This window comes from Geospiza fortis, unplaced genomic scaffold, assembly GCF_000277835.1.
Source record: "Geospiza fortis unplaced genomic scaffold, GeoFor_1.0 scaffold54, whole genome shotgun sequence".
Classification (NCBI taxonomy): Eukaryota; Metazoa; Chordata; class Aves; order Passeriformes; family Thraupidae; genus Geospiza; species Geospiza fortis.
The window spans coordinates 13,936,809-13,963,572 of record NW_005054301.1 but is presented as its reverse complement, the minus strand read 5'-3'; the positions used below and the strand labels follow the sequence as shown (position 1 = coordinate 13,963,572).

The window sequence follows — 26,764 nt, the reverse complement described above, 5'->3', positions numbered from 1 at the left end:
TGTACCACAAGACCATGCAAAAAGCAGAGTGTTGCTGGCAAGTGGTGCTACAACAGGAGAAGACTATTTAAAAGAATATCTACTTAAATTTTCATGGAATCTCCCATAACTTCACTTTTCAAGAACTGAATTCCAACATTGTCATTTGAAAGAAATTTCTATTTAATTTCGATCAGAGAGACACAGATTAATCAGTTTAACACAATCTAAATTATTACTTTCTCAGTAGTCAATTTTATTCATGCTTTTAAAATATACAGGCATTTCAAGCTGCTGCACTTTTCTTTACAATGCAAGGAAGACTAACAGGACATATATCACTGGGTACTGTAGCCATTAGCTGCAATAACCTCATCACCAATCCATTCTATTCTAAAAAACATTTACAATTCTCTTTGAAAGTAAATGGGAAGAGAGAAAAATATGTGCCTTAACAGAAACAAAAGGTAAACATGTACCTTAACAGAAACAAAAATATGAGGTGATGTACACAAAGAGATAATTGGAGTAGATCAATGATTAAAGATAAAAAATTAATAATTTCAAGCTTCTTAGTTCTCCAGATAACACTGCTTGCTTCTTTTGCCCAATAAAGCAGATTAAAAGTAGCTGATATAAGACTTAAGTACAATCCTATTTTTCTCTGCAAAAATAACTGAAGGTACTAAAAAGCTTTATTACAAGCAGCAGAATTATTTTTGTTAAGTCTTCAGAACCACCTGCGCTTGCATTCTGCTTTGATATCTGTTATTCAGCATATTCTAAAAGCTTTCTATGTCTTTGGTTCTAGACATAAGACCATCAAATTAATTGTAATCCAACTTACTAAGACTACTTCCACAGTCTACAAAAACTGTCAGTACTTTTAGCTTTAGAAAAAAAGAAAACTGTATAGTGATATATAGCTGTACCAATGGCTGAATACTTTTCAATATTTCTAAGCAAAACAGTATTAATATACATGTAACTAAGATTGAGCTAATGTCCAATTAACATTTTCTGAAAAAAATTGAACAGCTTTTTAAGGCTCCAGATACAGAAATCTGCAATACAAAAACAGACTTCAAAGAAATTAAATACTTATATACTTAAATACCTTGTGTAGTCTGGTGCACCACAACGATAGGTAAATACCTTCACAAAGCTTTACCTCTGTCACAATAATGCTATAATATTTCAGCTGCAAAGTTTACATTGAACATTTCAAGAAGTTTAAAGTACATGGACTTGGAATGCAGTGATTTCTTGTCAGAAACTACATACTGTGCCATTAATACAGCAAGCAAAGTAAGGATTGCTTCTATTATTGGTATACTTACCTGGTTAGGTTGGCTAGGAAAACAGGCTCTCCTGGTGTTGAAATCCTCAAATGTTGAAGGCCTCAAATTTGCACAGTTGTAAGTTTCACTGGTTACTACAGTTTCATGTTGAAAAAGGTGATCTTTCATTAGTGAACCTGATGTATTTTCTTGAGCAGTCTAGAACACATAAGAACTTCATGAAATGATTTTTGCATTTATATAAAAACAACACCAAACCCAACCAGTTCATACATAGATGTGTTAATATTCCATATAATGTGTTAGAGGTATCTATAAACACTAGTATTCTTAAATGCACATTTTTAAAGCATTTAGAAGTAGGCAAGTATTTTCTTTATTTTGAATCAGCCTTTGTAAATACAGAATTTCTCCGCAGACAGTACACAACTTGGGCACTAGAGATAAGTGCCGCTGAAATACAGTTGCAAAATCAGACTTCTTTAAGGAAATAGAGATTAATCTGTCTCTGAGATGTTTTCTCTAACTACCCATGAAGCTGCCAGTATTTACAAAAACACAATTGGAGAAAAAAAAAATCTGAGACGATTTTACAAGGCAAAAGCTCGTCAGAACTTTTAATAAATTAAAAGCAAAATCAGCTGCAAGAAAAAGAATTAACCTATACTGGCTCAATTAAAATATCTAATTGCAGCAAGTGTGCATTAGACATGAATGACAGTCATTTTGCAATTAAAGTTGTATCAGGCAACTCGATACAAAAGTGAGACTATGAAGCAATGCATGATGAGATAGCTGCAGGACCTGTGCTATTCAAAAGAAGAAAGTATGTTTGGGTGGAATACTGGCTTGTAAGATGATACAGTTTCTGAAATGAATTGAAAAATGAACAGTTCTCATTCTCTAAGCTTGACTGACTGGGACATACTTAGGATACAGCACAGCATTTTGATACAAATTCCATTGAGCTGCCAAAAATATACTGTATGTTTTGTTTGCATTGAGGGATGCTGTAAAATTAACTGTCTGTCATCATGGATAGCACTGAGAAAATTCTGGCATCATCCAGCTTCCAGCAATGAGAATGTTTCAGCTTTATTATAGGGATTTGTATGTATCAAAAAAACATTTAGAGGAAAAAATTAAGAATAGTACAGAAAAATACTGAGGCAGAGGCAAACCTAAAGTTTTGGCAGGTTAAATATTGACCCAGAAGCATTAGTTTTCACTTATCAAAGTACTTAAGGAACTTATTGTAGGATTACATTAGTACCTCACATACATAAAAGCCTAATGTATCAAATTTTAAGAGATCTAGATAGTTTGAAGTAGCTGGTCTGTAGCTGATTTTGTAGGAGAAAGAAAATCATCACATCACTAAATTTATATGTATTGTTTCAGAAGCCCCATGTGGGGAAACATTAAATTTAGTAATTAATTCATGATCAGCATAATTAATACTACAGAGCATACATGCCAAGAAAGACAAAAGCTCACTCAATTAGGGTAAAGTTCCTCTGAAAAGTTTTGAAGACAGGCAAAACACCAAAAGGAAGTACTATTGGCAGATCCTTAAGCATGACACCACCACAAAGTAATTGACCCTGTTATTGTCAAAATTAAATTTTCTGGTCAAACATGGTTGGAAAATGAGTATAAAAGAAATATTGGAATGACTAAAAAGAATTGGACTTCATATATGTATGCTTATTTTAAGAGCAAAAAGCATCAAATATTAGTGCAATAGCAAACATCTTCATAGCAAGAGGTACTCCTGCAGATACACAGCCCAATGACATAAAAAGCTTCCAAAACAGTGGCTCAAACTACAGAAGAGCTGTATTCAAAATGAGGAACAACCATTTTTGGTCTAAGCAATGTTTAAAATTACTACAAGCACTTAAGCTAAGAGCCAGAAGCCATTTTACAGAAACCACAGTGATAAGCATCCCCTTTCCCCTTCCCCTGGCTATTATAAACTTGAGTGGTCTAGGAAGAAGGGAGCAAGCTGCAAAAACTTCTACTCCTTCCTTCCTAGGGAAAAAAACATATACTACTCACAAGCCTGTTTTTATCCCTGGGTGAGATTTGCAGCAGCCTGTGTTATATCCTGTCCTGCAGGTGATTCACACCTTTCTTCTTCAAAAATAAACTATCTACACTACAGAGCAAAAAGGACACATGCACATGCTCACACAGGCAGACACAAGTACTTCCCTTGGCAGTCAAGGAGGGCTCCATCTAATGAAGGACACAGCCATGGATCACCTCTGCCTGTGCTAACTAGCAGTGCCAGATGATGCACGAAACCCAAACCTTAATCTTAAAGCAAACCTTCATGCCCTATACACAGCAATTACCAAAGAATGCTTTTAGAAAATTCCAACACAGATACCACAATTCAAACTAATTGACTTCAAGGACAAATTTCAGGGTGGCAGCAGACAGAGAAAAGCATGTGACCTTTTGTAAGGTAAGAACTCGCCAAACAGCATTTCTGAAAGCACAATGCTCAGCTTACCATCCTATACCCTACAGGTAAGCAGACACAGACTAACTTCTGGTATTAAAATAAAAAGCAATCATGTCAGTCCTTTAGCCAATAAATATTCACTAAGCTGAATTACAGAAATGCAAGATGAACATGCTGAACTCTCTGCTTTTAATTAAACTGCAGTTTTGATACAGTCAAACCACGCTTATTAGTATCAAAAACCTTTTCCTTGGACAACTTCCTGCTCCAATATGATGTTTTATTACAAAGTCATGAACATCTGAAAACCCAGATTTATAATGGAAACACTGACAATCTGAAGTAGGAAGCCCTAGAAACAAAAATGGTATTGTGTTGAAAATGCATTTAAGTAAGAAGCAAACATATAAAGTTTTCCACAAGAACATATACAGAACAAATATACAGAGTATCACACACTAACACAGATGCACACATTCTCCCTTTCCACTGTCCAAAGCAATTACACCGCCCACATTCAATATTCTTTAACCACAGCCTGCGAAGTACAGTACTGGCATAGGTTATTCAGTATCATCTGTAAAGTAACCTACGCCAGTTTTTAATGCACAACGGAAATCTGGTTTGCTCCCAGCTGCTGGTATAATAATTACTGTCCTATGGTTGCTAAGAGATACTCTGAATTTTTTTCCAAGACTACTAAAACATTTCTGTGCGCACAAGCAAAAGGATGCTGGGTAAAGCAATAAAATGACTCCAGCTGTAGCTCTCCAGCAGAATTCAAAGCCAGATGACAGCTGTAGAGAAAATGAAAACCAGACTGAGCTTCTCTTGTTCTTCAAATTTTCTCTCCTTACTTCTCCCAGTTTGCCAGAGTTAAGTCTGGGAGAGAATTCAACATTGTTCTGCAGACATTGTTAAAAATGTTCTCCTCTAAGTAAGTTTAATGATTACACAGAAGGATGGATGAGAGACCACATTTCCGCTGCATCCCAGTTCTTGCATTTACTTCCCATGAGGCCCGAAAATCTGCTGTTTGATGCTAACAACACGAGAAACGTTTTAATGCTTTTTCCTTAATTTTTCAATTCTGAATAAACTATACAGGTTTCAAAAACATCTGAATGACTTCCTTCTGCTTTGGCTATTTCTGAGACTGATGGAGCAATATATTTGGCAAAGAAACTCTTATTTTCAGGTATGTGTTTCTGACATAGGCTGAAATATTACCTAGATTACTCTAAATATTTAATACAGTTTAAACTAAAAAATAAGATATTTGACATCTCTTTCTTCAAAGGCTTTTCCACCTGAATATATAGAGAACTCTACATATAAAGAGGCTGCTAGGAATACTGGTGAGGGGAAAAAAATTCCTCCTGTTTTTTATATACAACTCCAATAAAAAAAGCTTAATAAAACAAAATGGTTTAGCACAATATATTAATAGATTTATTTGAAATTGATAATATGAATTTGTATTACTTTTAGTTCTAAGAACTGGACCTAAGCAATTTATTATGTGCACTAAATATTTCTAATCTTTAGTGTTTTACCATGTAGTATTGTATTATCCATAAAACAATACAGGGCATCACGGGTAAATTATTTCACATTTCCTTAAAAGTCATAATGTTATTTTTATAAAATAAAACTTCTGCAAACATTTTGTTAGAGACAAAATAAATTGAATGGTCCTTGAAGGCCCTTATGAAGAGGTCACAAAATAGTGTATTTACTGAGCAGCATATGAACAATTAATGTCTTCCCTGCCTGCACCAAAACCACTTAAGATGCATGTAAGTTTCAGGCCTTTCCCCCTTACTATTAACAAAAAGTCCTGTGTGCTTACTTCTGAAAGAACAAGCCAAACTTTTTATTTTCTGCTAACAATTTATCAGTCTACATTTTCTTCTGCCAGTAGTAAGAAACTCAAAAGCATAAGTGATCCAATTCTTATTACTTCAAACTGTTAAAATGTGTTGGTAGCCTATAAATAACACCAATATGGCTGAATCAACAAAAACTGAAAGAAATTAAAGCTCAACTACTCTATTTTTCAGTTCACAAAAGCAAGACTTATGCATTACAGGATCCAAAACCCCTACAAAAATAATTTTAAATGTGTGAGCTCTAGATTTCATTTAGATTTACTTCTAAGGAAAAAAAATATATTTTTGTTTTTTTTTTCAGATAAGCTAGGTGAATTTTAGAGCAATAAGTTTATATTTGGTAGAGGAAAATAACCAGAGCCATTATTTTAACAAACAAGCAAGCTGACTTACACAAGCTGCTCCTACATTCAAAATGCAAGGTTTTATACCAAAACCATCTAAACTTTCTAACAGAACAAATTCCCAATGTATATTTCCATGTAAGTACATGTACTTTTCCAGGTTCCATTTACCAACATTATAGGAAGTCAGATAGCTCTGCCTTAACTCACTGGTGTATTTCTGTTTGAAATGAATCTGGTAAGACTAGGGCTTATTTTATGATGTGAACAATTTGCATCGAGTAAGTTAAATAAACAACCAAAAATAATTGCAATAATTTAAGCAACCATGAAAACCCTTAAGTGATGATATTCTTTTAATACTAGGATTTTATCATTATTTGGAAACAACAGAGAGGTTAAAGAAACTATAAGGAAGCTATGTCTTAAAATGATAAATTTGATCTTCAGCAAAAGGAATGCTTTCTCCAGGAGATTTTATTTACAAAATGTAAATTAAAAAATCAGAAATTTAGTGAGCCTAGGTATAGCATAGCAAGCCAATTGCTAGCCTAGAAGGCACAAGATGAGTTCAGTTTTTGGATTTACATTTAAAATATGCACATACAACTTTTGGACAATCACTATTTCTGCTAACTACTTCTATAAAATGTGATAATACTTATTACAAGGAAGCACTGAGATTTCACAGAGATGATAATTTTTGATCTTCTTTGGATCATATTATTTGCTCTCTGTAGCACCAAATATAACCAGCCAGTAAAATAACTTATGAAACACATTTAGCTTTCTTCATCATCTAGTCATCTTCATTAAAAAAAAAACCAAAAACCAACAAAACCAAGCCACTATTAATGAAATTGATGTACAACCTGCTGTGTAACACAGAACAGGAAAAACTACTCTTTAATATTCTATCTACACTCCAAAACGCCCTTGCACAGATATACTCCAAAACACACTCAAAAATACTAATGGAGACTTAGGAAAACAGCTTAAAAAAATTAACAGGTAAACAAAAAAATCATTAAGCCTTTTAAACAACGTGGAAGTGGCAAAAAGTGGGGGGACAAGTCAACATAACTCTTTAAATACTCAGTACATTCTCTTTAAAGAATGACGGTCTTATGCATCAAGTTAAAAGGACCCTGGGGTATCCACTTTCACTTATCAGAGCATCAATCTTGCAAGGGGAAGGAATTAATAATTTGAAAGAAAATGTGGACTATTTGGTATTTCAAAGGTGTACTTGTAGACTAGAGATGATGCCTGTAGCTAAAATGATGCAGCTTTTCTGCACTCATGTTCATAAGCCTGCAATTGCAGCTTCATTACTGATACATAAACCCGGTTTAGATGAACCATAGGTAAGCCAGGGTGGATTCAGTTTTCTCTGCATTTTTTCTTTTTTCCTTCCTTCTGATAAATGCTAGTATCAGTATCACTTATTTTACTTTGCTGTGCAGAGATATGGTAAAACATATTGACTAGCTTTTTTGTTTTTAGAAAACAGGACATCTATCCACAGCACAAATCCACAGTTAAATAATATCTACTGTTATGTAGTCTTTAAGTATGTTTTCCTGTCTACAATGTAAAAGACAGTTTGGCCAGTGGTTTGTACCACACAAGATTGTTTGTACCTTAATATATATATCTGGTGTGTGAGTACTTATACATATAAAATCTGGTTTACAGACATTTAATATATACATTTATTTTTTAAAATGGAATATAAAGTAAACCTCTATTTACATATGTAAATAGGTGGTGTATTGATATTCACATGTATAGAATAGATGCTGTAAATACACTTTTCTCCACTTTCCCAATAACAAATTTGTAATTATAATGAATCTCAGATATTCTCCTCAATTTTGGCATCCTGATATAGAAATGTAATAACTAGGCAGCAAAATCAGAGGTAATTGGTTTGTTCTAATCTCATTAGGCCTGTAGAAACTGTTTAATTATTAATCCTTGCAACAAAGCATGTGTAAGCAAGTCTTTTAAGAGCTGATTAAGGACTGCATTAACTTTGGCACATATTTCCTTCACCCTGTAAAAATATAATTTCTTTTTAAAATCTGAAATATCTAATATTCATAGCAATTTTACTTTCAAGTGCCTTAAAATAAAGCATTGCAAGTAAAGAACAACAGGTGGTTATGCAGTCAACATTTACACAAAGTAATACATTTCTTCTGCCATAAAATTAAAAGATATCAGGAGACTTTTGTGTTGCCACTGCATTGCGGTATCCTTTCTAAATACTTGACTCTCAGTCTCCTAGCATATCTTCAAAGTCAGCTGCTAATTTTCTTGATTTTGTGTTCTAGAGGTTCTACACTGGATCAATTTACACTGATACAGGATTTATTATTGCATAAGTGGCAAGACTCCTTCCCAGAAGAAATCACTTAGCAACACTAGCAGTTTTCTGAATAGTCACTAAGACCCCTGAGTCAACTTGTTTCTTTGCTATCTTCATAATAATTTAAATTTTTAAATTATTATGCACTCTGAAAACTGAATATATGCGTGAATGAAGACACGGCTTTCCCTTAAAACCATACATAAGAAGGGAAAAATGACAAGCATACATAGACACAAGAAGGATTTCCTCACTTATAATACAGTTATTCACTCTGCGTGTGTGTGTGTATATATCTATATCTATCTATATCTAATCTACAGCTATATATCCATCCATAATGGTTTTTTATACTGGCTTTTTAATTACATGATTCTTGGATACTGCCAGGCAGTGCTATGCGTCAGTGTTACCGTACTTATGGTATATGATATGGTATACTTATATAGTACTGTAACTCTGAAGCATAGTTGGACATAAATTTTTATCTCTTAAGCCATTATGACCTACAGAAATTGAAAAGTGCAAAAAAAGATCAATAAAAACTTGAATCTCAGTAAGTGACTACTTTATTTTCAGTGTGTTTTTAAAAATTGAACTTCTGTCTTTGTTTGGACAAGATCCTCTCAACCATTGTCTCAGCATCTTTTCAACTCTAACCATTTGATGTTAGAAGAGTTTTATCACCGCAAAGGGAAATCTAAGGAAACAAACAGGATGTATAAGTAGAAAGATTCTTCATCCCTCTATTTTCTGTTTCCCAGAAGAATATTTCTTATTGCAATAAGATCAAAGAGGACATATAACTTGAACACATACTGAACTTAAAAATTAAACTCAGGATACTTAATGATCCTATAGATTAAATAATAACTAAATAATAACTACTATTATTATTAAATAATAACTTTGTTTAGGACAGATAATATTATAGGTCTTCTAGATAATTCTTCTAGAACTTATTTCATTAAACTGAATTTTGCTATTGCTCTTATTTTGCTTATTCTCAGTAATGAGAGCAAAATCTCTTCAGTACATTTGTAAAATAAAAAATGCACAGTTAATTTAAAAATTTACTCACTTGAAAGCAGTCTTCTGCCACTTCAACATCATTTTGGGAGGGTGGATAACCTTCATATAAAGAAAAAAAAAGTAGACAAAGTTATTTTCTTCATATTTACCACTTACTGCTTCCAGTTATCCACATAATTTTTCAACATCCAGTGATGATTATATAAATATTCTTGTTTATGGTTTTAACCTATAGATCACCGCATTTCAAGTTGATTTAGTAAGCATCATTTATTTCTACACTACATTTTCTATACTGAGTATTCCTAGCCACACTCCTCTCTCTCGTTCCCACCTTCCTTATAAAAGCATTTTCAAAGTGTCATCAGCAGTCAGAAGCAAGGGAGTATATTCCTTTTAATGTAGCATTTTGAAAACTAAAGGCAGACACATTTGGTTGGCATGAATGCACACTGCTTTATTTTGCTATAAATCAGCAGAAATTGAAAGTGTGAGACCCTAAGAGAAAAAAATTACTCTCATGTTCTCTAAATATTTGTCTTGAAGGGATATGGATTGTACCAACAAATTCCCAAAGCAGTCATTAGAATATGTCAAAAAGCATTTCCCCTCAGAAACATGCTCCTCCCTTCATTAGTAGGATAACACACATAAAATCCCTAAAGTTACTTTTTACAAGCCTGAAAGAGATGTTCTTTCAATTCAATAGACACATGTTCTCTTCCCTCCCTGTCTCAATCCAGCAATACATTTATCATATTTTCAGCTTAGAATCTAAGCTTGATGATATCCTTCAGTTTGCTCACTGGTTTCCATTAATTCAGTGAAGCTCTGGAACTTCATTCCAGAGTGGGCCATATTGTTATCTGAGTAAATTCTTCTTCTCTTCCTAAAAACCTGTCCTCAGAACCATGCTGAACACAGAACTACTACTAACTCAGCTGTTAGTAAAAAATAAAAAACTATTAACTGAAAGTATGCGTAGACAAAAAGAGAACTCAATAGGTCACAAATTATTCAACTTCCCAGCTCATCCTACAAGAACACAGGAGTTGCAAAAAGCTTCTAAGATCCAAGTGAGAGAATATTACACTCCAGCTTCCTCCATTTCTTCATGTCTAAAAGAAAGAGGCAATGCTTTATTACGTAGGGATGTTTTAGGAAATTACCTAATTAGTTTTTGTGAAACAATTTAAGACACTTGAATGAATGGCACTTTAGAAATGCCAGAAGTACTATTTCAAAAACTATTAAAATCCCGATATATATAGTTTAATCCACATCCTTAAATACTGTCAATGGAAATGTTACACAAAGTGCTTTGACATCTTTTTTAGTAAAGACTTAATATTCATCCACCCCACCAAGTCTTTCACCTGAAATATGTACCTTGAGAAATATCCTCTACTGCTCTCCGAATACCTCTATCAAATGCTCTTGCATCAGCAGGACTCTGAAATGTGAGGCCAAACTTTTTGTCATCAATCTTCCAGTGGTAAAAAGTAGGAGTAACTTTGTTGTAAACAAGGTCTTTCTTTAATGTGCATTCCAAGACCACCTTTCAGAAAGAAAACAGAAGGAAAAAATATCAATGGTGAATATATCAAATTTGAGAACAAAAGGTAGTCTTTGTGAACTACCTAAAACATACATCACAGAGGTCCCTTTTCAAATTTCTTCCTGCTACAAGGATGTAATTTTAACTTCATTTCCATTATGGCCTAATTATGCACTATCAATTGTTGATAAATAGTATGCGTTGAAGACACTATTTGTTTACTGAGTCAACATTCCTGTTCAAAAATCTCATACCCATAAAAGAATCTCATACCTGCAAAAACCAGTACAGACTTGGTAGATGTTCAGCAAATGAAATAGGTCACATCCCCCCAAAAAGTATGCGTGCTGATATCAAATTTTACTGTATCACTGAGATCTACAAAATTTTTCAGCACTAGACTAACTTCATGCTGCTTTCAGGCAGATTTTCAGATTTCTCTCAGAAAGGCTACTGGACAAGTGAAAGTAATACAAGAGAATTCTTTAAAAAAATGAGATTAATAAAATCTAAAATCTTTATGAGTGTATTAGTGCCTGCACCTAGACAAAAATACATTTGTGTATTGTATAAAAAAATAAGTAACTGCAAATAATTAACAGAAGTCTTTGGCTACAAAATCATTAGAGGTATACATGTACATTCAGTTCTAAAGCAAAGTCACAGTCTTCACATTGAATCATAAAATGGTTTGCATTGAAAGAAACCTCAAAGGGCGTCCAGTTCCAACCACCCTGACATGGGCAGGGACACATTCCACCAGACCAGGTTGCTCACAGCTCCATCCAAAATGGCCTTGAACACTTCCAGGAATGGAGCATTCACCACTTTTCTGGGCCACCTATTCCAGTGCCTTACCACCCTCACAATAAAGAATTTTTTTCTAGTATCTAATTTAAATCCATTTTCTTTAAATTCAAAGCCATTCTGCCTTGTCTTGTCACAGTATTCTCTGTTAAATAATCCCCCTCCAGCTTTTTTTGTAGGCTGCCTTCAAAAAGGAAGCCTTATCATTTCCCCTTTAAATAGACTGGTTTTAAAACTATATTTGCATTTTTATTTCACTGGTAAAAATTATTTTAAGCAGCATTGTTGCACTGCGTGTTTATTGATTTAAAAAAATCCAATGTGAACAAGAAAGTATGGAGGGAGATGCATTGATCTGCTCCCATTGCAGTATGATAAAGCTCTGAGTAAGATATGTCTCTCTGTATTGGTATTTGATGAAGGAGGCCTACACTGACTGAGAGATGAATGAGGAATTTCAATATTCTATCATTTCATTGATGTACTTCTAGAATTTTTTCATTTTTTGTTTTGTTACATATGTGGCTTTTTAAAAGAAAAAATAGGGAATTCCTCACAGAATATGGTAAAATTACTTTAAGTACAAACAACTGCAAAACCCCCTCAAACTTAACAAAGTATATATCTATACAAATATATATCTATATTTGGGTTATTCCTACATATTCTTTGCGTTCCTCTTCTCCTTTCATTGTCTAATTATTACACAAGCAAATAGGTTTTTTTCTCTTGCACTTCATTATTCATTCCCCCAACAACCCACCAGTAATCATCTCCTCTCAACTGTTATTGCCTTTTACCTCTGCCTCTAGAAGGATAATAATCTATCTGCACATATAAAATCCTTTAGCATTAATGTAATTTTTTGTTTCTCCATTCCGATCTCCCTAAATGGTCAACAATATGTAGGTAAAAATGCTTACAAGAAAACATAAAAAGGAATCTGTTTGCTGTAGATCTGTGGGAAAAGTTGTTGCAGGAAGAAAAAAAGGATCATTCTGCAGTTCTAAGGTGCATCAAATAGTTGTTCTTTGTTCCTCTGGATGATTTTAAACTTGCTTCCTCTTTCAAGGAGCAGTTAAAAAGAAAGGCTTCTCACACCACTGCCTTTTCTAGGTCTGAGAGGTCTTTAGGGGGAATCTCTAATACATTAGCAGCAACTATTTTCAATCTATTTTGTGTGCCATGTCATCCAAAACATCAACAAAAAGTACTGCAAGCCTATTTTATAGCATTACAATGATTTTTTGGTGCCCAAGGGATTAATCCAGATTACTTCATACTGAAAATTCATACCCAGTCAAAATGTTACCACTAGAGATGAAAACTGGATTAAAACTTCACTGAGTAGAAGTTAGGGTTTTCAAAGACACACAAACCAAACTAGAAAATTTCCAAATCAACTCCCTCCAGCCCAAAAAGCAACACTCACCCCCTACTTCCAACCCTCACATATGATATAACAAGCTTTGATTAACATAACAAGTAAACATCCCATCCAACATTGTAATTGTTTTCAACTTGATTCAAGGAAACAACACATTTGAGGGAGTGACACTGATTTTTCCCCATTTAAACCTGTATGAAAACAAACGGCTTAACACAGAAGATATAAGTGAAAAGGCATTGAAAAGGGAAAAATATGTTGCATTAAAACTAAGCAAGACTTGATTCCTGCCCTACCCAAGAGAAAGCTGAAAAGCTATGGGTCTCAATTAGCAGTGAGACGCAATTTTATAAACATCCAGCACTTTGATAGTATTTGTTACAATCAAAAATATAAAAAAATGCAAATCAAATTAAAAAACATACCAACCATCCCCAGAAGCATTTTTCTCTCCCTGAAACACTTCTATGCTTTGCAACAATAGTGAATTTTTAAACTGTAAAGCTTAATTTTGCCAAAGGCTACCTTATGCTCAAGCATGTGAGCTATCATGGGGGTTGGGGAGGAAGTATCCTCATACACATATTCTCCAAGGCCTGGAAATGGAAACCAAGCTATCTCAACGCAGTTATATTTCAAAACTCCAATTATTTTTAGTGTGCTTTGCTATGGTTCAGAACTCTCCACATCATAGGTGAAGATCATATACTCTTCTACATTGTTATCCAAAATATGCACTCCCAAACCTTTTTAGGTAGACCTTCCCCAAGATCTCCAGGGATAAGCACAGCAAAGGCCTGAAAAATTGTAAATAAAATGCCTACAGCTTAACTAAGTTTCATTTCAAAAAACACCCCATGGGTTACTGTTCTGAAGGTTTTCTTCATTTGGAGACTTAAATATAAGACTTCCATACCAATATGAAACATCTACCTTGGCATATAATGGAAAATGTTGCAGAATCATCAGACTCAAGACAGAAGAAAACCAGATCCACATGACCAAAATTTAAATTCTCAGAGCATAAATATAGGGCCCTATTTATGCTTTATGTCTCATGATATTTAATTAAAAGCTCCTTTTAATATCTAGATGTCATTAAATGTAACACTAATGAATTCATTGCTACTCAAAAATACTTGTTAGCCTAATGTTTCTTTTCTCACCTCTAAAAACTAAATCTTTAAAGATAATAAAATCTATTTGGCTTATGCAGACAATACCAATCTCCAGAGTCAGAAATTTTCTACTTCAGCACTTAAAATCCAAATATTTTTAAACAGAAATAAAATGAGTATTGAAGATATGACATCGTTATTTAGAGCTTATTTCAGAAAAAAACCAAAAAAAAACCCAAAAAAAACCCCAAAACTTCTGCATTTGATACAAATTTCTGTCTTGTTAACAGACCCAATAATTGAACAGTTTGAGATCCTGGATACTATTGTACTGTTTTCTAGCTGTACTTTCAAAGCTTACAAGAGCCCATGTAAGATAGACAGCTTCACTGTTTCTCATTCCCAACCCAAATCTACAAACATCTAAGCACATCATTTTTCAATGCCTATTCTGCTTTACTCCTGGGAACAAGCAGCACGACCTGAGTGTATTCATGCTACAGAGTATACGAACCCAGTGCCACAGTAACCATATGACATAATTATTCCATGCATACTTTAGATTCAGTTCAAAAAAGTAGATGATGTACTGGGTTGTACTACAGCCCATCAGAATCAAACTTCCCTCAGACTTCAAACACAATTTAAAAAGTAAATACTTAAGTTTGTAAACAGCAGATTTTTAGAACAGAAAGGTATTTCTATTCAGTTTTAGCTTTGTGTCTCTTCCTTTACACAATTAGTTTTTATTCAAAGGAAAGATTTTAAACTTTGTTACTCCTGATTCATGATCTAAAAGACACTAGTAATATTTTTTTCTCCTTTAATAAAAACTTGCATGGCAAAAGTCTGGAGAAGAAATAAACCAGAGAAGTCTATTAGACTTTGCATTCAAGAAGGTAAAATTCATCAAAGCCTAAAAACTAGTAAGTTTGAGCCTAATATATGCTTGGCTATTGAGATAGAAGAGACATACTGTAAACACAGAAAGAGAGAACAGAAGATCTGACCAGGTTCTGAGGGAGTACAATTGTTCCAAGCAGACTGGCTGTAGCCTGATCTAGGAAGGCGATTATAATAAAGGGGGAAATGTGTAATTATGGGAAAAGTCTTCATGAAATACCCTTACATTCCAACACAAATCTAAACAACCTGTGCAAACTAGTAGGAAGCATTCTCTCTCAAATTAATTCAATGGAGCCACCACTTTGATTTTCATCTCAGATAACTAGGATGCTTTTTGTGAATGCCACAGGATGTTTTAAATAGCTGTGTACTGCACAAAAATTATGGAAGTCTACATGTAGACTGAAGCTGATTCATAGAAGGGCTGACAGCAACCTGCCCCTCAGGTCTAAAAAGAAACAAGATGAGCCCTCTCCAACAAGGATCTTCAATATTTTGATGTTCATTCCGGAGTATTTAATTTATACAGCTGACTTACAGACTGAGATCTATTGTTATAACCAAATGCCTTCATAGCCTATAAAATACATGGAAAGATCTGGCACATTGGAAGGGAACTGCAATTAGTGTGAGAAGCAGCAACTAAAGCTAATTCCTCTTCAGTATAACCATTTAATAGGCATCTGGAAGATACCTCCAAGCAAACACCTCATCTATGGATTTCAAGCTGGTTTAGAGAAAATTTCACCTTTCACAATCTGACACATTGGTTAAACGGCTACACTGGCATTATGATTCCCATTTATCTCAGGTAAAAGCTTTAGATCTGAACTCCATTTACTTTCTAACCTAAGATATTTCAAAACCTATGCTTCCCCATGTCAAAGAAAAGTGTTCCAAGTTCCACACTCTAGGTTTCCAGGTTAAGGGAATTTCTGCACCTTTTCTGGAAGCTAAGCCAGTTCACAAAAGAAGAGACTTATTGGCTGGAGAAAATCGAGATATAATCTTGATTAGAAAGGTATTTTAGCAACATGTAATGTGATTTTAGAGAATGTGGGGAAATTGATTTGTAAAAATTACTTTCTCTTTTAATCCAAAGAAGTATTTTCAGAAACAGCTGTGTGTACCTTGCAAAAGCTTTAGTAAAATGGAAACCATGCTCCAAGTGACTTGTAGATATTACAGTAGATTATTAATTAAACATTTCTGAAGACACATGTACTCAAAGTCTGAATAACTGAAATTTTACAAACTGTTTAGGAAGCTTTTAAAATAAAATTGTAATGTTCTTTTCAAATACAATGGCAGAGCAACCAACTAAACAGCATACTACTAACTTCAAAGATTATTCAGGCATTGAGATTTACCAAGGGCATTCTAAAACGAGACTAAAGGGAAGTTGGTGCACAGGAACAGTAGATTCAGCGTAACACTTCCACAACATCTGAAGATTATCAAAATATTTGGCCTCAACTCAATAGCAAATACAGTGGCTTCCACTTTTACTTTACTTTAAAAATTAAAATATATAATTATTATGAAATATAATAGTCACCTGTCATTTCTATTCGGACTAAAACCCCACTTGTTTGACTTCATTAAAGAAAAGGTTGAAATTTGTGCTTGAAGAGTGAATCCACAGGAATATCCTAAGAATGAATGTAAAACCATTAACCATATTGAAAGCATAATGATCAGAACAGTTTTAGAATCAGTGACGTGTCCAACAGAATTTCTTGTTCCATGCCTGCTATCTTCTGCCCTTCTAAATAAGCGTCATGACCTAATTTTGTCATCACATTTCTTGGTGTAGGATCTTGTTCCTTCTGTGCCAAGTGGGGTCTTGTTGCACTCCTTACAACTTGGTCGCTAATTCATTACACATTAGCTGTTGCTTATAATTGCATTAACTGAAGTCTGTAGAAATACATGAATACACAGTGACTTTCATTCAGTTATCAATTAATTACTGGTTCACCAGTGTTCTTCTCCACACCCTAAATTTACCTTTGTTAGTTCCCTGAGTTTTATTCAATATACACAGGAGAGATGTGCGTCCTAGCTGCACTTCTTCCACCTTTTATCCCATGTTTTTGAGAGGCTGACTTCCAACAGCAACTTCCCATAACTACAGCAAGATTACAATCTTATTAGGTCACATTTGGGGGGCCTAAGTATAAGGAAGACAGATGGACACGGGATGGCACACACACACCAAAAAGCCAAACCAAAACAAACTGATCAAGACAATAAATGTTTGGAAAAAATATTCATGCTAACATGAGCTTGATTTTAGACAGGAAGAGGAGGAGAAACATTTAAAACCTTCTACCAGAAGTGGAAACAAAACAAGTCTTGCCAAGGAGAAATGGGAGAGAGGACACTGCAAACAGATCACGACACTGATGACCGGACATTTTTATATGCATGCAGGCAAGACATTAAACCAGTCTCTACTTTGGAGCACTTTATTATTCTTAAGGCAAGCTGTGAATATTCCAAGTATTAAGAATTAAGAAAAAATCATCAAGTATCTCTAAATGCAATTAAGCTTCTCAAAAAGAGCCTTGACAAGACTAAAAAAAGTACTAAAGGGAACTACTGCAAAGTGAGGAAGGAACTGCAGGTGCACGTAGCTGTGCGGGAACACAGGGTACTCTGCTAATTGCGCTACGCCCCACTGAAATAACTGAGTCAGCACAATTTCTATTTATATGCTCTCTTCCTACAATAGTCACAGTCAAGGCAGAAAACTCAGCAGTCCTGCCTCAGGGGAGAAACTGGTGTGCTTGAGGAAGGGTCAGCAGTACAGTATAGGAAGTAATTCTATCTTTTAAGCTTACAGAGGAGTCAACATTCATTTGCAGAAAATAAAAAAATCTTGAAAAAAGTCATTAAGATGGAGCTTTTGTGCATTCTCTACTTCTCTTTGTTTCCACAGTAAAACAGAGCCCCATTCAGAAATCTGTTTGCCATACAAGTAATCAAGCAATCCTTAGTAAGCCCATTTTGTCTTCCTTAGGTCTGCATGTAGAAATGGCTGAGATCCTGCACCAGTTTTCCTTTTGTGAGGCTGATTTTCATGATGCCTCTTAAGAGACATTTATTACTGGTATTTTATGTAAGGTAGCTGATGAATGAATACTGTCTATGTATTCATCAAGCCAGATCCATTCTTGGACCTGTCAGCTTCATGCTGTCTTCCAATACAAAGTTGTTCTCATGTAAAATGGCTTCTTTTTGTCATAGTCATATTCCACAGCTAACCAAATCACTACTGATCAATTCCACCTGCTTTCATGTTCTTAATAAAATTCTCATTCCCAACACTCCTAAATGCAGTATCACTGGTATAGGAACACGATTTAACTCTAATCTTTCATTGGAAGAAAAATTAATAGCAAAATTTTTCCCAATATGGATGGAGAGTTCAAAAAAAAAAAAATCAATGCGCTTGATTCTAAAAAAGCAGAATCAAAACCAAATAACTGGCTCTTTTGGTACACAATCACAGATATAGAGAAGTTCAGCAGCAGCATTAGACTGAGAGTACAAATTTACTTTGTAGTTTATAGGCAATAATAAGCAAGCATCTATACCTATGTCCCATATAGTTTTAGTACCATCTATTTTAGTATCTCTATTAAATAGATAAAAATTGTTACCGTTTTATCCCTGAGTCGTTCTCCATGGATAAGAAAATCAGCACAGCTATTCTCTTCCTGGGGAATGACTTTGAAGACTGTGACACAGCTTAGTCCACCCCCTCCAAGTGGTAACCATCCACCACTTGAGTCATCCCGGGTCATCACCACAGCTCGCACTCGTGCATAACTATTACTGAAAGAGAAGCAAAAGAAGACATTAGTTTTCCATAAACATAAAGTCTAGTAAAACCTAAGCCAAGTTAAAAACAAAACAAAACCAACAAACTCACAACCAAGATCACAATAATTGGCACTGTCTTTCCACAAACATCACCTAGAAGAAAACAATTTAAGACCACCCTCTAAAAAATGTTCCTCTCTATTTTTGTGCCTCTATTAGGACTTCTCAGAGGTCGTGATTTTTTGTAAAGAGGCTTAACCAGAGAACATAATTGACAAATCAAAACTCATATTCTTCCAAAAACTTTACACTCAATGATCTAGCTAGAGGGCAGGAAAGAGAATACAAATCAATTCCTGATTTATTTCAGACTAATCATGAAGTCAGTCAGCCACCATGAAATTGCACAGAAAAGAGACTAAGAAAACAGAAAGAGGTCATGCCTTCTGTCACTGAAATCTAAACAAGAACAGGCTTCTAGCCAGAAACCCTGCTTCCCTTCATCCATCCCTCCTCCCCATGCATATAATTCGTTCTTTGCAAGGGTAGGTCAGGACACACATGGTGGAGTTTGAAAACAGAACCAGTTACAACTACTTAAGATCCACATTTGCAGTGTCTACTTGCTGCTTCTCTCCTGTATTTGCATCATGTGTAAAAATACTTTAATTTTACAATCTAACATTTTCCCATCATTTAGTATTTTTATAAAATAAACAAATGATTACCATGTCATTACTAAAAAGCCAAACTCCCGAGTATTGGAAAAAGAGGTTTTGGTCACTTCCCTCTTTCTCTGCTCTTAGTTTTTTCTTTGAAATTAAATGAAAACTTTTAGTTTTGGTTATGAATTTGCCACTACATCACTTGGAAGACCCAAGGATAAGAGGCTTGCCAAGGATAAGAGGCTACATTTGAAGTACAGTTTACTGGATGAATGTAGCAGTTGATGATAGAACATTTCAACATCTTAAAATAAGGTGCTATCTTTTTGCAACATATTCCTGATTGAAGGTTTAAGTATTTATGCCATTTAGCACCAGTGATGTCAAACTTAAGAGCTGAAGAAGAAATATTAGAAGAGATCTAAGCTGTTCCTTCTATATTTGAGATAAAACTATTAATGAAGCTGTTGCACTTTTAAAAGATCACTGCTTTATTTCAAACATCCCCCTGAAAATCCCAAAAATAACAAAGGTAGGCTTTTTTGCATAATTAATATGTTACATTCTCACACACATGTATGATTCATAAATATGATTCACTTGTGTGCATATATATATATACACACAAACACACATTTATATATCTAAGAATTTTGCTGCAAGCATGTAAAGCCTAAGTACATAACAGTTTCTAAAATGGAAAATTTTATAAGACTATAAATTTTTAGCTTGTGGGCAGCTGTATTTAGTTTGCTGCCTCTGAGCACAGCCCCCTCCTCTCTCTAAATCTCATAGTTAAAATGATGTTCAGTCAACGATGCTCACCATTTCTTTACCAACATCTTTTAGTAAAATACTCAAACAGAGCTGAGAAATATAATAAAGAAAAATCCAATGCTTCCTGGTATGCATCTATCACAATTTCAATATCTGCAAACACAACTGGCTACATCTCAGTGCTGAATAATATTACTGAAAGTTGAATCATTCATTCACTGATCTCTATCACTGTGTTTCACTCAGAGCTAAGGTCAGACTGCAGTTGTGCACTTCATACACAGGTAGTCTCATCCCATTCCTCTCAGAGGAGCCTCTTCTGACAGAAACTGAGGATACCAGGACCCTCCTCTAAACCAGTAGGAAATAGGATGTAACAATTGGTTAAGCCTAAAAACTGTCTTTGTGTTCTCAATTTAAGTGAACCACAAATTTAACTTTTAAGTTTTTCACTCTATAAATTTGGTTGCAAATCTGAATATTAGACCTTTTATTTGTATATCAACCAACTGCAGCAAGAATTCAGTTAAGGAGAACTTCCCTTAGGCTACATGAGAAAAACCTGCAACATTAATTTTTTCTTAAAATGGAAGTTCACACTCCACATACATTTTCTTTCCAAGAACTGCCAAGAAGCAAAGACAGAGGATTAAGCTACTTCCATTCAATAGAGTTCTCTGCCAGTGTTGGGGTTTTCCCCCCTATCCTACACTGAGATGCTTAGTCTGGTCTAGTTAACAATCTTTTGATTTGCTATTCATATATTCCAAATTTTAAACATTTATCCTTTCAAATATTTTAGAAACTAGTATCAAATCCACTGCATTAGAGCAAAATAAAATTTTCCAAAAGGTAATATTTAATGAACAATCTTTTAAGTTGAAACTAGCCAGTTTTTCCATATAACCGTCCTGTAGATCCATATAACCATCCTTGTAGACAAATTTTGTACTTGTAAAAATGCCTAAGTCTACAAAAATATTTTTAGTTTTATGTTTCTGTTGGTGGTTGTTTTTAAATATTTTTTTTGTACTTGAATGGAACTCACAATTGGTAACAATAGCTATTTTTAGCAACAACACAAGCTGGTTTGCAATTAACCAGAATGCAGCGGCAGGACCTATAAATGATTCCCATTTCCAAAATCCTCTGCAAACAAAACAGGATCTGCATGTCACACTATTGGCACTACAAAAGCACTTGGAAGTCTTGTATCTGTAAGCATTATAGCCCCATCTACTCTTGGGAACTTTAGAACAAATTGTAAAACTGCTGGTGTACCTTAGCAGTGGGAAAAAGGGCAGACAAGGCTCTAGTGTTTTCCTAACACAGTCTAAGGTTTTTACCTACTCTTGCATGTTTAGCAGCTCTATCAGGAATACCTGAACAAAAGAAAAACCAAACAGAGCAATCAGTTGAGCATTGCTTTTACGAAGCCTTTTACCAAAGCTACCATAAGAATGTGAAATGGAGCATGAAGGCAGCATTGCAACAGCAGGTCCAAAGCTACTGTACAGCCAACCTTTCCTGAGACTCCCTGGTTTTGGCTGTGGCCACTGAAAATTCTTGAGGCAGAGCAAGGTTTAAAGAAAATGGTATTCTGGAGAAAGGACCATGCTGTTTTCTTAAAGTCAGTACTGAGGTTCAGTAAGACTGGGGACAATGACACTTGGGATCCAAGATCTTTTACTTTTTAATAAAAGATGTCCTTACTTTTTAGTAAGTGAGGAAACAGATCTCTCTAACAACTGAGTGCCTCAGGTAGGAGATAAAAGTATGGTATTCTGATGTGATTAAAGGGAATTATAAATTGGAATAAAGGAGAAAGAGAAAAAAAAAAAGGTTATCTACACTGTTTTTTCCCTCTAGCAGCGAAGACTGACTGAAGAGTACAGCCTGTGTCTGAGTACTATAGCTAGTAAACCTGAAACAAAGCAATTTTAAGAAAGCATAATAAATATGTTGTGTGAAGTTTCATTCTAAAATTATAATCAAATGAAGATTATTACACCAAAATCAAAATCTGAAGTGGGGTGAATTAAGCAGTCTAAGAAAGCATTAGGGGCAAAATCAAAAGGTTATAAATCATAAGTGGACAGAAAGATATGACCTACAGTCCTTGTGTGTTTCTAACACTGCAATGCTCTTGGGCCCAAACTGACTTACAAGCTGGATGACTAAACCATTGGGCAAGTGCAGGAGGCACATCACTGGCCAAGAGAGGCTGGGACCTTCAGCTCAAAAACTAAGGAACAAACCTGCTTTTGGTGGCTGGGGAAGGAACACAATTGTAAAAAAGGGGAAGAGATGTTTGGGATAGTGGGGAAGCAGCCATCTTGTTGCTTTTCATATATTTTAACCTAGTTTCAACAGTATGCAAATCTTTTCTCTCCTAATTCATATTAAACATTGCCATTCTTCTACTTGTACTGCATTTTGCACATTTCTATTTTAATATAGGACTGAAAAACAAAAGTGATTTCAGAAATGTTGCTTAAAGCGATTGTATTGTAATTGCAAATTCTTTTTTTTTTAGTACTATACAGCTACTACCATTACCACCAAGAAACCTGAATCTGCAAGTGGAGTTATAAACTGAACCATAAGAGAAACTGACTCTTTCACAGCTTTGGTAAAAATATTTAGAATTAAAATTTCTTTCAAAGTTGGAAAGCAGATTTGAAGAAAAGGACCTCAAGTTTCATTTTCGCCAAGCTTAACACAAGCCAAAAACATGCCCTTGAGACAAAGGAGGCCAACAGTTTCGCCAGCAGGTCACAGAGGCCGATCCTCTGTCTCTATTCAGCCCTGGAGAGCTCTGTCCAGTGTTGGGCTTTCCAGTACACAAGAGACATAGACCCTGGAGTGGGTCTAGCAGAGTGCAACAAAAATTATTAAGAGAGAGAAGCATTCATCATAAGAGGGAAGGTTGAAAGAGCTGGGACATCTTAGGCAGAAGAAGAAAAGACTTGCGGGTATCAGTGTATACAAACAGCTCAAGGGAAGACAGACAGCGCAAAGAGGACAGACAGAGGCTCTTTTCAGCGGTGGCCAGTGACAATGGACACAAACCGAAACACAGGAAGTTCCATTTGAACATAAGCAATCACTTCTTCACTGTGAGGGTATCTGAGTACTGACACAGGTTATCCAGAGAAATTGTGGAGTCTCCATCCTTGGAGAGTTCCAAAATCCACCTGGACACAGTCCCAGGTGGGCAGATTTAGGTGACCCTTCCTTGAGCAGCAGGGAAGATGACAACCGGAGATGCCCTCCAATCTCAATTATTCTTTTCTTTAATATCATATTTCAAAGCACAGCAATTTCAATAAAATACAACTTCATAAATACAATCCATGAATATATGGGTTAATTTAGAAGAATTCATGATACTTTGAAGCAAGAGTTGTCACTGTGCAAACTGCTATTTAAACACTTCTGACAAGGCTAAGGGAAAAAAAAAGGCATTCTGAAAAATCATGACACACTCTGCTATGAAATTGCACTATCTTTGCTGGCACCCACGTAACAGCTCCAGGCTGGTCTCCAAATGTGAAATGGTCATGGATCAAGGCTCTTTACCTTTGACTGGCACTTTACACATACTTTAGTCCCTCCAACTTCTGCTGCAATATACTTTTGTGTTTGTAGCCTTGCCAAAAGAGCATATATTGGCTTTTTATGGTTCTTATTATACAAGCAGCTTAGCAGAAGAGCTTATGATTCCCAGCTAGAGAAGCGCTCATGAGTACATGCATGTCCACATGCCAAAAGGTACTGTCAGACCACTAAGCTAAAGTCTCTTTTACTCGCAGATAGCATTTTTTGTATATTGACTCAATACAGAAAGAAAAATAATGTCACCAATACCAGATGATCTTATCGGTACACTGCTGATGTTATAAACCCTTTGTTACTAAAGGCTTAGAGAATGAGTGCCACTGACACAAAATATTAATGACTTACCTAAAACAGAAGGAGTTGCAAATGTAGCACAAGTGCTAAAGAAGACACAATTTATATCAAGAAAATGTATGACAGCATATATTCTGATTTTTTAATGAAGAGGATATTGCTATAATAACAGCTACTAAGTGAGGCTTTGCTTAAAATGTCTGCTACCTTTCTCCTCTCAAAATTATATCAACAAATCAGAATATACACCAAACTCTTACGCTGGTAGAATGCAAGACTTGTCAGATTTTCTCCTTTAAAAAGAGACAAGAGGTATTCCTCACAATAAACAGCAAATGTGCACGTCTACTATGCCTAGGAAGTTTATTTCTTTGAGGAGTTAGCAAGGAAAGACATGGATTTCTAGAAGGAACTACAGACAAATGCTGTTACAATTTAGGATATTGGTAACCACACTGATTTACTGAAGAACTTTGGATTTTGTCAAAAAACCTGAATGGAACATTTCTGCTCAAATAACAAACCCCAAAAAACCAATAAAATGAAACAAAACAACAAGAAAAAATTCTATTTACAGAAACCTGAGCTACCAAGCAAAATAGCTTGAACCCAAAATGGCAAAAGGAAAAAGCTATATGGGAACCAGTATTACAAAAGCAAGGGATAACTGGTATCCTGAAAGAGCCAAAAATACATTATTACAATTATTATTTAGTAGAAGAGGCTCATAAAACAAGCTGTTTAACAGTGCAAGTACAATTCAAAAGAGAAAATGAGACACAAATGAACAAGTGTCAAAATACTATATTGCTCTCATGAAGTGTTCTTTTGGACACAATATAAGAATAATTTTAAAAAATTAAAAGTAGGAATGGGTTATAGTGTTCCTATTTGAATACAGACAATTTAAGATTTATGTCCATGTAAAGTAATCAATGCTGCAAGGAAGAAAGGCTGCAGCTGTAAGCTCTTTTGCAAAGCACAAGAACATATGAAGAATGGAGAAGCTGTTAAGATTTGAAACCCATCAAAATGACATATAAAGTACTTATTTGATGTTTGTATGAAAACCATTTTAGCCCTGTTCTCCAGCATTTTCTCTTCTTTGATAATTGTAGCTAGTTTCTATTACTTCAGTATGTCCTCTATGAGGGTTGGTTAAACGAAGTAATATTTATCACATTAAAGATAAACACATACTTGGATTCTACCCCTTTTAAAGAAACTTCCTTCTGAAGGCCTAAGTTTTCATAATAGAAAGAGTTCTGTAACACCATCTGGTCAAGGCATATTACTTAGAAAATGGCATCTAATATAAAATGCACAATCAAATAAAAAACCCAAACAAACTTCTTTTTCTTTCTATCCTTCCCCACAAAAATTAAAAAGACTCAAGGTAGCATTTGAAGGTGGTTCTACAGGTTTTGGACACATGTAGCAGAACTAAATAAATACCATATAATATGTAATTTCCCTTTGAAGTGGTTTATGAGATAAGCTGGACATGGAAGATGCTTTTTGATCACTTCCACAGCTGCCTGTTCACAACAGAGGACTGCTGGTACCAAGGACTTCTGGATTAAATTCCATCCAGTTTTAGGCACATGAGTAACATAATTCGAGTGGTCAGATCCTGGTACTCATGTACCCTCCAAGTTTAATGGGTTTTCTTCCAGAAAACCCTAAATTTGCCTCATTTTTAAATGCTGACAGCCATAACTCCAGAAATATCCACTCGCTATTCTAGCCTTTCTTCCCTTCTCTGCATGTATTCTCATAGTTTTTACTTCTTCCTTACCTCAGAATTTATGAAGATCCACAGGAATCTCTTAATTCCATTTATAGCACAGAACTGTCTGTACCCTCTTTTAATTCTGTGAAATCATTACTTGTTTCTTACCAAGCTATTGGGTACTGATGCCATGTATTAATTCTGATTTGCTTACCATGGAAACGTATAGAGAAAGATGGAAAAGCTCACAAATGAAACAAGAGAAAGAGGTGTAGTTTGGGTGTTTTTAGTGAGAAAAGTTACCATTTCTTTCCAACCTTGAAAAACAAAGAAACATCTAAAGAAACGATGGAACACAAGCTTTTCATTTTCTTGAGCTCCTTAGCAAACAAGTACAAGTCTGCAGCCTAAGGCAGATTCCACTGAAACGAAGACAACTTGACACTTCCAGTAAATTTCATCAGACAACACCATCCAGTCTAGATTTTTTTTTTTAAGTGAAGCTTGCAGATTCAGTTGCACTTTTCATTTTCCTGGGAATACTACAATTTAGGGTAACAATTTATGGAAAGATTTTAGGTAATATTTGTATCTGAACAGGTCAGAATTCTCTCTTCTTTCACAGCCATTATCCTCCAGTCTTATTTGCTCACAAATTCCAAGAATGAAGTAT

At 35.0% G+C, this 26,764-nt stretch overlaps 1 protein-coding gene across 1 annotated transcript in view; it reads right to left on the bottom strand.

The window, feature by feature from the left end:
• Nucleotides 1-26,764, bottom strand: part of SPRED1 (sprouty related EVH1 domain containing 1) — a 61,565-nt gene that overhangs the window by 8,328 nt on the left and 26,473 nt on the right. Inside the window, exons 2-5 of the mRNA XM_005417508.2 lie at nt 18,840-19,014; nt 10,785-10,953; nt 9,445-9,494; nt 1,320-1,478 (exon numbers count right to left, since the gene is read on the bottom strand). Of these exons, the coding sequence (XP_005417565.1) occupies nt 1,320-1,478; nt 9,445-9,494; nt 10,785-10,953; nt 18,840-19,014 (553 nt within the window). The remainder of the gene's footprint in view (nt 1-1,319; nt 1,479-9,444; nt 9,495-10,784; nt 10,954-18,839; nt 19,015-26,764) is intronic.